At 43.7% G+C, this 17826-nt stretch overlaps 1 protein-coding gene across 2 annotated transcripts in view; it reads left to right on the top strand.

The window, feature by feature from the left end:
• Positions 1-17826, top strand: part of MRPL1 (mitochondrial ribosomal protein L1) — a 229224-nt gene that overhangs the window by 209160 nt on the left and 2238 nt on the right. For both annotated transcript variants that reach the window (XM_063919596.1, XM_063919593.1), the window contains one exon: positions 14140-14221. In XM_063919596.1, the coding sequence (XP_063775666.1) occupies positions 14140-14221 (82 nt within the window). The remainder of the gene's footprint in view (positions 1-14139; positions 14222-17826) is intronic.

Here is a 17826-nt window from a genome sequence, read left to right as displayed (position 1 = left end):
AAGACTTTTGTTAGGTTTTTTATTTTCAGGGAGCACTGCTGGCAACAGGCTCCCTGCATCGTGGGACTGAGGGGAGAGAAGCAGACCTACTTAAATGATAGGCTCTGCTTCTTAGGCTACTGGACACCATTAGCTCCAGAGGGTCGGAACGCAGGTCTCACCCTCGCCGTTCGTCCCGAAGCCGTGCCGCCGTCCTCCTCACAGAGCCGGAAGATAGAAGCCGGGTGAGTATGAGAAGATAGAAGACTTCAAAGGCGGCAGAAGACTTCTGATCTTCTATGAGGTAACACACACACACACACACACACTGGCGGCACTGTATGGGTGCAGGGCGCACGGGGGGCACCCTGGGCAGCAATTATTAACCCTCTGGGGACACTGGCATAGATATATACTGCGGAGGCAGTATATTGCAAAAAACCCCGCCAGTATAAAGATTTGAGTGGGTTCGAAGCCCGCCAGTAAGGGGGCGGAGATTGATTCCTCAGCACTAACCAGCGCCATTTTCTCCACAGCACGCTGCAAAGAAGCTGGCTCCCCGGACTCTCCCCTGCTGAACACAAGTACAGAGGGCAAAAAAGAGGGGGGGGGGCACATTTAATTGGCGCAGTGATTATATTTATAAAAGCGCTGTACTGACTGGGATTTTATTCCAGTGTCCGGTGGCGCTGGGTGTGTGCTGGCATACTCTCTCTCTGTCTCTCCAAAGGGCCTTATTGGGGGACTGTCTCCATATATATATATATATATATATATATATATATATATCTCCCTGACTTTGTGGTGGTGTCGGTACGTGTGTGTCGGCATGTCTGAAGCGGAAGGCTCATCTAAGGAGGAGGTGGAGCAGATGATTGTGGTGTCTCCATCGGCGACGCCGACACCTGATTGGCTGGATATGTGGAATGTTTTAAATGAAAATGTGTCTTTATTACATAAGAGAAAAGACAGGGAGTCAATCCATGGCTTTGGCTGTATCACAGTGCCCTCCAGGGTCTCAGAAACGTCCCCTGTCCCAAGTAGCAAACACTGATACCGACACGAATTCTGACTCCAGTGTCGACTACGATGAGGCGAGGTTACACCCAAGGGTGGCCAAAAGTATTCATTATATGATTATTGCAATAAAAGATGTTTTGCATATCACAGATGACCCCTCGGTCCCTGACACGAGGGTATTCGTGTTTAAGGAAAAGAAACCTGAGGTAACCTTTCCCCCATCTCATGAGCTGACCGCGTTATTTGAAAAGGCTTGGGAAACTCCAGACAAGAAACTGCAGATTCCCAAGAGAATTCTTATGGCGTATCCTTTCCCTGCACAGGATAGGTTACGGTGGGAATCCTCGCCCAGGGTGGACAAGGCTTTAACGCGCTTGTCCAAAAAGGTGGCGTTACCGTCTCCAGACACGGCAGCCCTCAAGGATCCTGCTGATCGCAGACAGGAAACTAACTTAAAATCAATTTATGCACATACGGGTGCCTTGCTCAGACCGGCAATAGCGTCGGCTTGGGTTTGTAGCGCTGTAGCAGCTTGGGCAGATACCTTGTCATCTGACATTGATACCCTAGATAGGGATAGCATTTTATTGACCTTAGGTCACATTAAAGGCCCAGTCTTATATATGAGAGACGCTTCGAGAGACGTTGGGCTGTTAGGTTCGAGAGCCAACGCCATGGCGATTTCTGCTAGGCGAGCCCTGTGGATCCGCCAATGGACGGGTGATGCCGACTCAAAGAGACATATGGAAGTTTTGCCTTACAAGGGTGAGGTTTTATTTGGGGAAGGTCTCGCGGACCTGGTTTCCACAGCTACCGCGGGTAAATCTACTTTTTTACCTTATGCTCCCCCCCCAGGAAAAGAAAACACCACAATATCAGATGCAGTCCTTTCTCTGGCTGGGTCCACAGGATTATCCACAGGATAACATTGGGATATTGTCGAGTGACAGCGAAAATGGCACCAACACGGTCACGAGCATGTTAGGGCTGTAGGAGTGCTTGATAAATTCTCCTCATCACTTTTGCCGCTCACAGACATGGTATTAATCTGTTATTGACTACACAATTTGTGACTGAAAATCACCCTATATGTCAATATATAGAGGTGAGATCAATCTGACCACAGTGCACCTGATTTGAGGGTCAGAACAGGACTGACATTACTTTACAGAAAAGTCAGCACACATACTAGCAGTCAGCCACATGTTAAAGCATTAGACATTGCCATATGAGAATACAACCTCCATAACAACTTATACATAAGTAGGAAAATTGTACTTCTGTTTTAACCGGTTCTTTTTCCAACATAGCATGCAGAAAACACAGTAATATACAGATCTCATATGCAATAGGTACTAAAAATTAACAATTCATACTAACAAGTAGAAGGAATTTTTAGTACTGTATACCCTGCCTCCAGAGAGCGGGATACAGGGAGACTCACCACACTTCCATATCCAAGCATATACGCTCGTTAGACGCTGAGTGGATTCAGACGCTACTGGTGTACACTGCCGCTCTTGATAACGGACACGGACGCTCACTGACGGACACGGACGCTCACTGACGGACACGGACGCTGAGCGACTTCCACGTGTATGCAGAAGCTAAGGCCTGCGACTTGGTCTGGCGGGTTTATCTCCAGTGTACACAACCGCAGCGTCTAAGCTGTGACCGAGTACCCTCGTGGTAGCGTCTGAGCCGGAAGTGAGGTCATTCAGTTCATGAAACGAGAAACACGCGGGAACTGGCCATGAACTCGGAGGAGGGGCGGCCAGGGGAGCGTCTGAATCCCTCTGTTGACTTAAACTCCCAGGATCGCGGCCTCTACCTAGTCCTGGCGCCTATGATCCCCGGAGCGTAGCGCTGTCACACTCGAGATGTTCGGCGCATCAACACACTGTTTGTAGTCTCCACCAAATCAGTGTAGCTGTGTCCTGACCCCTCTAGTAAGAGGAAGTCCATAGACTCACCGTCTCCCCATGCTCCGGCCACAGCCTGGTTACGTCTGCTGGACCTGCTAGAACATCCTGACACAGACGCCCGTCGAGACAGCACTAATACCCGAAGGTAAGCGTTGTTGTGACCCGGTGGGGAGTTGGAGCGACTCTTTCTAGTATGCGTTTAAGACGCTGTTAAGAGAAGTCGCTCAAAAAAAACATAGTAAGTCTATAAAAATAATAAAATAATAAAAGCTTGAGGCTGCACTCTCAGCAGCCCTGCGACCATGCGGCTTCCTGCCGCACCAAGCAAAAAACGGATTTGACTGAGTCAGTGGGCGGGACTATATGGTGAAGGCCCCAATGCATCCTGGGAGGCCAGAAAGCTCATGACCGTGTTGGTGTCATTTTCGCTGTCACTCGACAATATCCCAATGTTATCCTGTGGATACCTGTGGACATAAGAGAAATCACGTTATCAACGGTAAGTTCTTACCATAACGTATATTTCGGTCGCATAAGTCCAGAAGAGGTCGGGGCTCTTCCTTCCTCGCCAGAGGTAAGGGTAGAGGGAAAAGAATGCCTGCTACGGCTATTTCCCAGGAGCAGAAGTCCTCCCCCGCTTCTACTAAATCCACCGCATGACGCTGGGGCTCCTCTGAGGGAGTCCGCGCCGGTGGGGGCACGTCTTCGACTCTTTAGCCACGTCTGGGTTCAGTCAGATGTGGATCCTTGGGCGATGGAAATTGTATCCCAAGGCTACAAGCTGGAATTCGAAGACGTGCCTCCTCGCCGATTTTTCAAATCGGCTTTACCAGCTTCTCCCCCAGAAAGGGATATAGTTTTAGCTGCAATTCAAAAACTGTGTCAACAACAAGTGATTGTCAAGGTTCCCCTAGTGCAACAGGGGAAGGGGTACTATTCAACCCTGTTTGTGGTCCCGAAACCAGATGGCTCGGTCAGACGCATTCTAAATCTAAAATCCCTAAACCTGCACTTGAAAAAGTTCAAATTCAAGATGGAATCGCTCCGGGCAGTTATCTCCAGCCTGGAAGGGGGGGATTTTATGGTGTCACTAGACATAAAGGATGCATACCTTCATGTCCCCATATATCCCCCTCATCAGGCATACCTGAGATTCGCTGTACAGGACTGTCATTACCAGTTTCAGACGTTGCCGTTTGGGCTTTCCACGGCCCCGAGGATTTTCACCAAGGTAATGGCGGAAATGATGGTGCTCCTGCGCAGGCAAGGAGTCACAATTTTTAGACAATGTACAAAATGCAGATATGCGCACCCTGGGGTGTTATAGGATAATTATATATTTTGTGGAGAACGTTCAATGTTCAGATGTTCAAATCCTTCCCTTTTGAATAAGAACAGAATTCCTCCTTTTTCCCTCAAAAAAACAGAAGTAAGGGAATATATAGTGAAGTACAGTTTTATTAGGAGTGTGAATAACATAAAAAAATAAAAGTAATAATTCCACCAACTTATAGTGGGGCAAATATGCGTACCAGAATATGTGGGGTCCCCAACAAAGGTTACCCTATAGCGCTTGTGAGGTGTTAAACAGATACCTCCCGGGATCTCAGTACTGTTCCTCCTCTAGCTGTGGTATTCCTGGGTACTCCCCCTCTTACTGGATCAATCGCAGTCTGTCCCACAGCACCAACGCGTTTCTGCTCTCTGGGAGCCTTTCTCAAGGTATGTGGTGGAATGAAGACTGGGAGAATTTATGCCCAGTATTGTGGTGTGATTGGCTCAGACTGGATATCCCATAAATTAACATTCCCTTCATGAATTATTATGAACTAGTATATTCTGGTGACTTTGCCTGAGATATTAATTGGCCCCTTGTATGGGAAAAGCTTTAAATTAGACAATTTAATACTTAAAAACGGCTGAAAACGCCGAGATTCGGCGTGCGTTCTAACTCGTGGAACGCACACCCTACTTCCGGTTCCGGCCGCCGTCCCTTGTGGTGTACTCACGGCGCTAAGCATCATGCCGCTACGCATGCGTTCCATATGCTGGAACGCATGGCATTTCCGTTTCCGCCTAGAGCTCTAATAGCCGGAGATGCGAACTTCCGGTTTCGGACATGCCGCTGTGGAACGCATTAATTCATATGCGTTCCATGGCTTTAACATACCGGAAAACCTATGGGATACCTTTGTGGGATGCAAAAGATGAAATAATGGGAAAGATGAAGTTAAACCCCAGTATTTACACATTGAATTAGTAATAGAGGGTATTCTTCCTACATCTTATAACAATACCTTTTTAAATACATTTTTAAAAATACAGTTATAAAATCTCCATAAAAAATACATAGGATGAATAAACGTATAGTATTGGGAAGAATAAAAGTGGACAGCAGTATATACAACAAATTCATAATGGGGGGTGTTCTTCCTGCATCTTATGGAAATAAATGTTGTAAATTATGTATACTTATAAAATACAGTTTTAAAATATTCGATAAAAAACAGTACATTATGGTATCGCAGATAAAAATATTGATGGATAATCAATTCATTAATAAATAATTAATTAATTTGCAATAAATTATCATAAGAACCATTTTAATTCAAAGTCCAGATTCAGGCCCTTAGGTGCTAAAGTTCCCATATTGTAGATCCATCGCATTTCTGTTTGTGCGAGACTTTCTTTTCTCCAATGATTCTGCACCATTTTGATGCCTTCTACTTTCTCTAAAGCGTTACAGTTTTTATTATGGGATGACTTAAAATGATTTGAAACTGAATGGTTCTCGAAGCCCTTTTTTATGTTCCGAGTGTGTTCTGCCCATCTTTCCTTCAAGGGTCTACTGGTCCGGCCAATATACTGCAGTTTGCAACTGCACTCCATCAGATAAATACAGTTTTTGGTGTTACACGTAATGAATTCAGAGATGTTGTATATGTTGCCAGTAGTATTGGACCTAAATTCCTCCGTCTTACTGGGTTGGTTGGTTGGTTGGTGTGGTTCCTACACATTATGCACAAGCCGCATCTATGGAACCCTTTTGTTTTTATTCTGCTAGATTTTTTAGGTGCAACCGCACTCTTTACTAGCTTCTGTTTTAGATTGGGTGCTCTTCTGTATACGAATTTGGGGTTCTGTGGTAAAATTTTCTCTAAAATCGGATCTCTGGTTAAAAGATGCCAATGTTTTTTCACAATTAATTCCATTTCTTTATGTTGGCTATTAAAAGATGTTAAAAAAGGTAAAGTGCATGTGTCTTCCTGGAGTTTTCTTTTAGGTTTTAGAAGATCTTGTCTATTCACTTCTTGTATTTCCTTAATGTATTCATCCACTTTATTCTCTTCATATCCTTTGGAAACAAATTTTTTCTTCATATCGACAGATTGGTTTCTGAAGACTGTAATGTCAGTGCAGTTTCTTCTTAATCTTCTAATTTGGCCTTTTGGTACGTTCTTCAACCAGTTAGAATGATGGTTGCTTGAAACTGAAATATACGAATTACTATCTGTTGGTTTAAAATATGATTTTGTTTTTAAAAAATTATTTTCAATGTACAGAGTAAGGTCCAAAAAGTTTACTTCCTTTTTGCTGATATTAAACACCAAGGAAATGTTAAAATCATTTCTGTTAAGAGATTCGCAAAAGGAATTGAGGGCTTCTTCATCACCTTCCCAAATAAAAATAATGTCATCGATAAAACGATACCATAATTTGATGTTGGATAAAAAGGGGTTATTCTCTGTCCATATGTGATGATTTTCCCAATGACTCATAAAGAGATTAGCATATGCTGGGGCAAAACGAGTGCCCATAGCAGTCTCCATTTTTTGTAAATAAAATTTTCCATTATGCCAGAAGAAATTATTATTTAAAATAAACCTAATACTCTCCACTATAAAGGGAATCTTGTTTGTTTCAAAATTACTGTTTTGTAGATGATGTTTCACAGCATTAATGCCTTTTTCATGGTCAATAATCGTGTATAGACTACTTACGTCTGCAGTGGCCATGATGTAGTTGGGTTCCCATTTGAAGCTTTCTACTTTTTGTAAGATATCCATAGTGTCTTTGATGTATGATCTTACTTTCAGTACTTCAGGCTGGATATGGTGGTCGACAAAATGGGAAAGATTGGATGTAACGGAATTTGTTCCCGCTACTATAGGTCTTCCTGGGGGATCGGATAAACTTTTATGAATCTTCAGCAGTACATAAAAGACAGGTAGGGTGGGATTTTTGATGTTAATATACTGCTCCTCTTTCTCCTGAATGATCCCTTCATTTTTATATTTGTTGAGGAGTGTTTTTAATTCACGTTCTATTCTTTCATTTGGATTTCCTCTTAAAACCATGTATATGGATTTATCTTCTTCTATCTGTCTGCTGATATCTTCCTCATATTTTTCGGCATCCATAATCAATTCCCCCCCCCCCCCCCTTTATCTGAGGGTTTGATAACAATTTCTTTATTATCTTGTAGTGCTTTAATTGCTTCCCTTTCTTTTTTTCGTGGTATTCGGTTCTTTCTTCCAATGTGGGTGGAGATTATCCAGATCAGTAGTTACTGCTTTATTAAAGCTTTCCACGAAACATCCTCTTGAAAAAGTGGGGTTGAAAGTTGATTTTGGTTTGAAGGGATTTCTCTCTGATGTTGTTTCTCCTGGTTGACTTAAAAAGTATTTTTTAAGCGAAACCTTTCTAACAAATTTTTGGATGTCCAGATAGGTTTCAAATTTATTGATTTTTTTTGTACGGAGCAAACTTAAGACCTTTCTCTAGTATTCTTGTTTCATCCACCGTCAGCTCATGGTTACTTAAGTTGAATATTTTGGTCTTCCCCAGTTCTCGTTCATTATTTTCCTTCCTTCCTGGGGAAGACCAAAATACTTTTTAAGTCAACCAGGAGAAACAACATCAGAGAGAAATCCCTTCAAACCAAAATCAACTTTCAACCCCACTTTTTCAAGAGGATGTTTCGTGGAAAGCCTTAATAAAGCAGTAACTACTGATCTGGATAATCTCCACCCACATTGGAAGAAAGAACCGAATACCACGAAAAAAGAAAGGGAAGCAATTAAAGCACTACAAGATAATAAAGAAATTGTTATCAAACCCTCAGATAAAGGGGGGGGGGATAGTGATTATGGACGCCAAAAAATATGAGGAAGAAATCAGCAGACAGATAGAAGAAGATAAATCCACATACATGGTTTTAAGAGGAAATCCAAATTAAAGAATAGAACGTGAATTAAAAACACTCCTCAACAAATATAAAAATGAAGGGATCATTCAGGAGAAAGAGGAGCAGTATATTAACATCAAAAATCCCACCCTACCTGTCTTTTATGTACTGCCGAAGATTCATAAAGGTTTATCCGATCCCCCAGGAAGACCTATAGTAGCGGGAACAAATTCCGTTACATCCAATCTTTCCCATTTTGTCGACCACCATCTCCAGCCTGAAGTACTGAAAGTAAGATCATACATCAAAGACACTATGGATATCTTACAAAAAGTAGAAAGCTTCAAATGGGAACCCAACTACATCATGGCCACTGCAGACGTAAGTAGTCTATACACGATTATTGACCATGAAAAAGGCATTAATGCTGTGAAACATCATCTACAAAACAGTAATTTCGAAACAAACAAGATTCCCTTTATAGTGGAGAGTATTAGGTTTATTTTAAATAATAATTTCTTCTGGCATAATGGAAAATTTTATTTACAAAAAATGGGGACTGCTATGGGCACTCGTTTTGCCCCAGCATATGCTAATCTCTTTATGAGTCATTGGGAAAATCATCACATATGGACAGAGAATAACCCCTTTTTATCCAACATCAAATTATGGTATTGTTTTATCGATGACATTATTTTTATTTGGGAAGGTGATGAAGAAGCCCTCAATTCCTTTTGCGAATCTCTTAACAGAAATGATTTTAACATTTCCTTGGTGTTTAATATCAGCAAAAAGGAAGTAAACTTTTTGGACCTTACTCTGTACATTGAAAATAATTTTTTAAAAACAAAATCATATTTTAAACCAACAGACAGTAATTCGTATATTTCAGTTTCAAGCAACCATCATTCTAACTGGTTGAAGAACGTACCAAAAGGCCAAATTAGAAGATTAAGAAGAAACTGCACTGACATTACAGTCTTCAGAAACCAATCTGTCGATATGAAGAAAAAATTTGTTTCCAAAGGATATGAAGAGAATAAAGTGGATGAATACATTAAGGAAATACAAGAAGTGAATAGACGATCTTCTAAAACCTAAAAGAAAACTCCAGGAAGACACATGCACTTTACCTTTTTTAACATCTTTTAATAGCCAACATAAAGAAATGGAATTAATTGTGAAAAAACATTGGCATCTTTTAACCAGAGATCCGATTTTAGAGAAAATTTTACCACAGAACCCCAAATTCGTATACAGAAGAGCACCCAATCTAAAACAGAAGCTAGTAAAGAGTGCGGTTGCACCTAAAAAATCTAGCAGAATAAAAACAAAAGGGTTCCATAGATGCGGCTTGTGCATAATGTGTAGGAACCACACCAACCAACCCAGTAAGACGGAGGAATTTAGGTCCAATACTACTGGCAACATATACAACATCTCTGAATTCATTACGTGTAACACCAAAAACTGTATTTATCTGATGGAGTGCAGTTGCAAACTGCAGTATATTGGCCGGACCAGTAGACCCTTGAAAGAAAGATGGGCAGAACACACTCGGAACATAAAAAAGGGCTTCAAGAACCATTCAGTTTCAAATCATTTTAAGTCATCCCATAATAAAAACTGTAACGCTTTAGAGAAAGTAGTAGGCATCAAAATGGTGCAGAATCATTGGAGAAATGGAAATCTGGAAGAAAGTCTCGCACAAACAGAAATGCGATGGATCTACAATATGGGAACTTTAGCACCTAAGGGCCTGAATCTGGACTTTGAATTAAAATGGTTCTTATGATAATTTATTGCAAATTAATTATTTATTAATGAATTGATTATCCATCAATATTTTTATCTGCGATACCATAATGTACTGTTTTTTATCGAATATTTTAAAACTGTATTTTATAAGTATACATAATTTATAACCTTTATTTCCATAAGATGCAGGAAGAACACCCCCCATTATGAATTTGTTGTATATACTGCTGTCCACTTTTATTCTTCCCAATACTATACGTTTATTCATCCTATGTATTTTTTATGGAGATTTTATAACTGTATTTTTAAAAATGTATTTAAAAAGGTATTGTTATAAGATGTAGGAAGAATACCCTCTATTACTAATTCAATGTGTAAATACTGGGGTTTAACTTCATCTTTCCCATTATTTCATCTTTTGCATCCCACAAAGGTATCCCATAGGTTTTCCGGTATGTTAAAGCCATGGAACGCATATGAATTAATGCGTTCCACAGCGGCATGTCCGAAACCGGAAGTTCGCATCTCCGGCTATTAGAGCTCTAGGCGGAAACGGAAATGCCATGCATTCCAGCATATGGAACGCATGCGTAGCGGCATGATGCTTAGCACCGTGAGTACACCACAAGGGACGGCGGCCGGAAGTGGTGTGCGTTCCACGAGTTAGAACGCACGCCGAATCTCGGCGTTTTCAGCCGTTTTTAAGTATTAAATTGTCTAATTTAAAGCTTTTCCCATACAAGGGGCCAATTAATATCTCAGGCAAAGTCACCAGAATATACTAGTTCATAATAATTCATGAAGGGAATGTTAATTTATGGGATATCCAGTCTGAGCCAATCACACCACAATACTGGGCATAAATTCTCCCAGTCTTCATTCCACCACATACCTTGAGAAAGGCTCCCAGAGAGCAGAAACGCGTTGGTGCTGTGGGACAGACTGCGATTGATCCAGTAAGAGGGAGAGTACCCAGGAATACCACGGCTAGAGGAGGAACAGTACTGAGATCCCGGGAGGTATCTGTTTAACACCTCACAAGCGCTATAGGGTAACCTTTGTTGGGGACCCCACATATTCTGGTACGCATATTTGCCCCACTATAAGTTGGTGGAATTATTACTTTTATTTTTTTATGTTATTCACACTCCTAATAAAACTGTACTTCACTATATATTCCCTTACTTCTGTTTTTTTTTTGAGGGAAAAAGGAGGAATTCTGTTCTTATTCAAAAGGGAAGGATTTGAACATCTGAACATTGAACGTTCTCCACAAAATATATAATTATCCTATAACACCCCAGGGTGCGCATATCTGCATTTTGTACATTGTCTAAAAGTTCTCTTGGAAGTGGGGGTGACCACTTCAGAGGAGATTGCAGCACTGCTGTGTTGGAGCGCTGGTTCGAAAACGTTTTTTTAACAAGGAGTCACAATTATCCCATACTTGGACGATCTCCTGATAAAAGCGAGATCGAGAGATCAATTGCAGAAAAGCGTGTCGCTCTCCCTGAGAGCATGGATGGATTCTAAATCTACCAAAGTCACAGTTGATTCCAACGACTCGGCTATCTTTCTTAGGCATGATTCTGGACATGGAACAAAAGAGGGTTTTTCTCCCGATGGAAAAAGCACAGGAACTCCAGAACATGGTCAGAGACCTGATAAAACCGAAAAAAGTGTCAGTCCATCAATGCACTCGAGTACTGGGAAAACTGGCGGTGACCTACGAGGCCATCCCCTTCGGCAGGTTCCATGCGAGGACGTTTCAGTGGGACCTTCTGGACAAGTGGTCCGGGTCCCATCTACAAATACATCCGAAAATAAGCCTGTCCCCCAGGGCCAGGGTGTCTCTCCTGTGGTGGCTGCAGAGTGCTCACCTTCTCGAAGGTCGCAGGTTCGGCATTCAAGACTGGGTTCGGATGGGGAGCAGTCACACAAGGAAGAAATTTTCAGGGACTATGGTCAAGCCAGGAGGCTTGTCTACACATCAACGTACTGGAATTGAGGGCCATATACAACGGCCTACGACAAGCGGAAAATCTTCTTCGCGACTTACCGGTTCTGATTCAATCAGACAACGTCACAGCTGTGGCTCATGTAAACCGCCAAGGCGGGACAAGGAGCAGAGTGGCAATGGCGGAAGCCACCAGGATTCTTCGCTGGGTGGAAAATCACGCAAGCGCTCTGTCAGCAGTCTTCATTCCGGGAGTGGACAACTGGGAAGCAGACTTCCTCAGCAGACACGATCTCCATCCAGGAGAGTGGGGACTTCATCAAGAAGTTTTTGCAGAGAAAACAAGTCAGTGGGGACTTCCACAAATAGACATGATGGCGTCACGCCTCAACAAGAAGCTTCGGAGGTATTGTGCCAGGTCAAGGGACCCTCAGGCAGTAGCGGTGGACCCCCTGGTGACACCATGGGTGTTTCAGTCGGTCTATGTGTTCCCTCCTCTTCCGCTCATCTCAAAAATACTGAGAATCAGAAGACGAAAAAGAGTGCAGACAATACTCATTGTTCCGGATTGGCCTCGAAGGGCCTGGTATTCAGATCTTCAGGAAATGCTCACAGAAGATCCGTGGCCTCTTCCTCTCAGGGAAGACCTATTGCAGCAGGGTCCCTGTGTGTTCCAAGACTTACCGCGGTTACGTTTGATGGCATGGCGGTTGAACACCAAATCCTAGCGGGGAAAGGTATTCCGGAGGAAGTCATCCCTACTCTGATTAAGGCTAGGAAGGAGGTGACGGCGAAACATTATCACCGCATCTGGAGGAAGTATGTATCTTGGTGTGAAGCCAAGAATGCTCCTACTGAAGATTTCCATCTGGGCCGTTTTCTCCACTTTCTACAGACAGGAGTGGATATGGGCCTAAAATTAGGCTCCATTAAGGTACAGATTTCGTCCCTATCAATTTTCTTTCAGAAGGAATTGGCTTCTCTCCCAGAAGTCCAGACTTTTGTAAAGGGAGTGCTGCACATCCAGCCTCCTTTTGTGCCCCCAGTGGCACCATGGGACCTTAACGTGGTGTTACAGTTCCTAAAATCTCACTGGTTTGAGCCTCTTCAAACGGTGGATTTAAAATTTCTCACTTGGAAGGTGGTCATGTTGTTGGCCTTGGCATCTGAACGGCGGGTGTCCGAATTGGCGGCTTTGTCTCACAAGAGCCCCTATCTGATTTTCCATGTGGATAGAGCAGAATTAAGGACTCGTCCTCAATTTTTGCCTAAGGTGGTTTCATCTTTTCATATGAACCAACCTATCGTGGTGCCTGTGGCTACGGGTGACTTGGAGGATTCCAGGTCCCTTGATGTAGTCAGGGCCTTGAAAATTTATGTAGCTAGGACGACTCGGGTTAGGAAAACAGAGGCACTGTTTGTCCTGTATGCAGCCAACAAGCTTGGCGCTCCTGCTTCTAAACAGACTATTGCTCGCTGGATCTGTAACACGATTCAGCAGGCTCATTCTACGTCTGGATTGCCGTTACCAAATTCGGTAAAGGCCCATTCCACTAGGAAGGTGGGCTCTTCTTGGGCATTACAGCTTTGCCGAGCGGCGACTTGGTTGGGTTCAAACACTTTTGCTAAATTCTACAAGTTTGATACCTTGGCTGAGGAGGACCTCCTGTTTGCTCAATCGGTGCTGCAGAGTCATCCGCACTCTCCCGCCTGGTCTTGAGCTTTGGTATAATCCCCATGGTCCTTACGGAGTCCCCAGCATCCTCTAGGACGTAAGAGAAAAAAAGATTTTAAACCTACCGGTAAATCTTTTTCTCCTAGTCCGTAGAGGATGCTGGGCGCCCGTCCCAGTACGGACTAAATTCTGCAAGACTTGTGTATAGTTATTGCTTACATAAGGGTTATGTTACAGTTTTGATCAGTCTCGGGCTGATGCTGTTTTGTTTCATACTGTTAACTGGTTCGTATGTTCCAAGTTGTACGGTGTGGGCTGGTATGCATCTTGCCCTTAGATTAACAAAAATCCTTTCCTCGTAATGTCCGTCTCCTCTGGGCACAGTTCTCTAACTGAGGTCTGGAGGAGGGGCATAGAGGGAGGAGCCAGTGCACACCCAGCTAAAGTCTTTAGAGTGCCCATGTCTCCTGCGGAGCCCGTCTATACCCCATGGTCCTTACGGAGTCCCCAGCATCCTCTACGGACTAGGAGAAAAAATCTTATTTTTACATTGCTCCACTTAAAGATATTTGCATTTTGCATGTGTATCCCTTCCCATTCCCATAACCAAATATACTTTTTCTTTGTTTCTTTCCAGCTGGACATGCCTCTTGAACACATACTTGCCAATGTGGATGCCCTTGTAAAAGATGTCTGCAAGTACAAGCCACTGAGTTTTGGTGAGCAGAAGTTGAGTGGATGTCCAGCATTGTTGTGTAAAATGGTTTATATGTAAAAGGATAAGCAGATACTTCAAAACGGATCCCGAGAAGTCCTTTAAATCTGCCTTCTATGGCTAACACCGCTATAACTTGGGTACACCTGCCAGAAACATAGGTTATCCATACCAAAGCATACCATAAGTCCATGGGACAGGGAACAAGTGCATGCTAGTGTCCCTCCCATCCCAACCACTGATGTGTGCCAGGAGAAAGTCATGGCCAGCATGTGGGGGCAGGTTGAAGTGGGGAAAGCAGTGGTAGAGACCCATGAAATATTTGAAGTGGCGGTGTGCTGTTAATGGGGTATGGGCAGCAACCAGAGGGGTGTGGCCAGCCCACATAGGATATAGGAGCACATCGAGCAACCAATATTTAGGTAACTACATTGTATGGTATGGATTGTCTGTTAAATTCTAACTTGGGGAGCAAGCACACAGCAATGGCCTGTAGTGCCTGGCCTGCTGACAAACAAAGTTGTCAAAGAGGCAGAAACAAAAAGGAGAAAGAGAGGCACAGATGCAGATTACACATGTGCGCACATATTAAGGATGTATTGAGATGGGAGTCATAAGGGACAATTCAGTTAGCTGTGGGATTTACCTTATGGAATTAGCACCTGGAATAAGTGTGTGGAGCTATTCATTTACATCCCCAGACTAGCTTCAAGGGTGCACTTATTGAGGAATTCTGCTTGCACCCTCCTGAGGTGTGAACAGAAATCTGCATTAACTAGTGATTCCGGGCAAGTTGTGGGCTGTAATTGCAGCTTTAACCTGGGAGCTATGAGTTACTGCATGTTAGCTGCGTGCTTACCATGGGAAGTAATTCAATAGCTCCAGGCACTTAGGGAGTTATTCAGACCTGATCGCTCGCTAGTGTTTTTTGCAGCGCTGCGATCAGGTCAGAACTGCGCATGCGTATGCACCGCAATGCGCAGGCACGTCGCACGGGTACAAAGCGGATCATTGCTGTGCAATGGGTTTTTACAAAGAATCCATTCGCACAGCCGATCGCAAGGAGATTGACAGGAAGAAGGCGTTTATGGGTATCAACTGACCGTTTTCAGGAAGTGGTTGGAAAAACGCAGGCGTGTCCATGTGTTTGCAGAGCGGGTGTCTGACATCAATTCCGGCCCTGGACAGATTGAAGTGATCGCAGCGGCTGAGTAAGTCCTGAGCAACTCAGAAACTGCACAAAGTTTTTTTTTTTTTGTAGTGCTCGGGTGCACATGCGATAGCACACTTGCACAGCTAAAATATACCTCCCTGGTAGGTGGGGACTATGTGAACGCAGGACTGCAAAAAACAGCTAGCGAGCGATCAGGTCTTAATTACCCCTTTAACCTGGAGTTTAAACTTTGTGATAATTCCTGTGGCTAACTCAATTGGCCCCATAAACACTTATATGCTATGGGACCGGAGTAATGCTGGCCTATGAAATGATGAAATCAGGAGGAGAGGTTCCCAGGAACAGAGCAACTGTTGGAACAGGAGCAGAGGTCTGGGAAGCAACACATGTACACACTGCACAGGAAGAGCTGCACTTCTGTGTAAATAGTGGCCCCATGTATATGGCAATAGGCAGTATGTGGCTAGTTGTGTCCCACTGTTGACTCATCCCCCAGTGGTCTATTACTGACAGTAACAATATAAATATATATATATATATATATCTCTATCAGGTGTTCCTCTGTCGGCACCTCGAGCACCTTCTCCTCCTCCTACGCTTATGATTTACTAATAAGAAGTAATTAAGCTAGCTTACCAACTATTCACTGTATACAAAAAAGTACAAGGTCCACAAATGTCTGCAAAGCTGTGACTCTTTTCCAACTTGTTTGCAGTAAGACATATTCTTTTTACACATTAGCTAGTTAAATTTCACTACTGCTGTTTGTACTGTAGGTACGGTTTTATTCATTGTGCTGGCATAGTAAGCAGAGACATGAGCGCCACCTGCTGCCACAGTTGTATTACCACTGTTGCATAAACCATATAGACTATCTGCTGTATCTGATAGTATGTTAGACATCTAAAGACACATTTTGGAGTGATGTAGTATAAAGCAGATATTTTGAAACATGCTTCATTCTTATGTACAGTATTGTGTATACTTATGATACAGATGTGCCCACGTAACCTTTTCTATTTTGCTCAGTTTGGCACGCCATGCGCAGCACGGCTAAGCCGTTTTATTTACGAGTAGCAGAGGCATCGGAATTGGGGAGGCAAGAGGGCAGCTCGACCCCCCCAAAACTTGAGAGGTGCTGGCCGATGTACAGTTGAAAGGCCGCACATCACAACATCCATGCATTGATTGTATTGCAGGCTAGCCAGGCAGGGACCAAGCAACACACCCCACCCCCGACTCCTAGCAGAGCAGTGTCTGATTGCTGTGATTCGCGAGTGTTAAGGGGGCATGGCCTAATGCTGAATAGTGCCCGCCTCCAGGAGAGACCTGTGGCTGGCTGTGCTGCTGACTGCTGAGTAATCAATCAGGTAGTGTCTCTCCCCGGCTCACTCCACTCTATCTCTCTCTCACTAACACTCCTTGCTCCACTCCCTAACACTCTTGCTCCTCTCTCTCTAACACTCTGTCCTCTTGCTTCTCTCTCCCTCCCTAACGCTCTCTCTCCGCTTGCTCCTCTCACTCCCTAACACTGTCCCTCTCTCTCTCTCTCTCCGCACTCTCTCCCCAACGTGTGCCGCCTTTATTTTTTCCTATACTACCGCCACCTCCTCCCTGGCGGCTCCGCCCCCAGGGGCGCCAAAATGAGGATCTATTCTGCCCCTCCCCCCAACGTATAAGTGTTCTGACGCCCCTGACGAGTAGCGTATAATTTTTTACATTTTGTTCTCCATAATAATGTGTAAAGTATAATATTAAAGAAGCAAATGAAGAAAAATCACAAAGCATGGCTAAATCTCAGTCTATGGCATTCCAAGCCGTGCAATACATGGCAGGATAAATGAAAGGTGTATGTGGACACGTCTGTACATCCATATTCTTAATAATGAAATAGTGATGCCACAAGCAGACTATGGAAAGCATACTGTAGTCCTTTGAAGTCATTGATGTGTTCTGGATATCCTTAGTGTATGCTAATATCCTCATTGCTTGTCCAACCCCTTCCCCCCCCCCCCCCACCCTCTGTTAAAAGCAGAGCTACTGGCATAGACCCTCATTCCGAGTTGATCGCTCGCTAGCTGCTTTTAGCAGCAGTGCGAACGCTAAGCCGCCGCCCTCTGGGAGTGTATCTTAGCTTAGCAGAAGTGCGAACGAAAGGATCACAGAACGGCGGCAACAATTTTTCAAGCAGTTTCAGAGCAGCCGCAGACCTACTCCTACCTTGCAATCACTTCAGTCTATTTAGTTCCTGTTTTGACGTCACAAACACGCCCTGCGTTCGGCCAGCCACTCCCCCGTTTCCCCAGGCACGCCTGCGTTTGTATCTGACACGCCTGCGTTTTTCAGCACATTCCCGGAAAATGGTCGGTTACCTCCCAGAAACGCCCCATTCCTGTCAATCACTCACCGATCAGCAGTGCGACTGAAAAGCGTCG

The sequence above is a fragment of the Pseudophryne corroboree genome, chromosome 1 (genome assembly GCF_028390025.1).
Source record: "Pseudophryne corroboree isolate aPseCor3 chromosome 1, aPseCor3.hap2, whole genome shotgun sequence".
Lineage (NCBI taxonomy): Eukaryota > Metazoa > Chordata > Amphibia > Anura > Myobatrachidae > Pseudophryne > Pseudophryne corroboree.
This window is presented reverse-complemented; position numbering and strand designations above follow the sequence as displayed.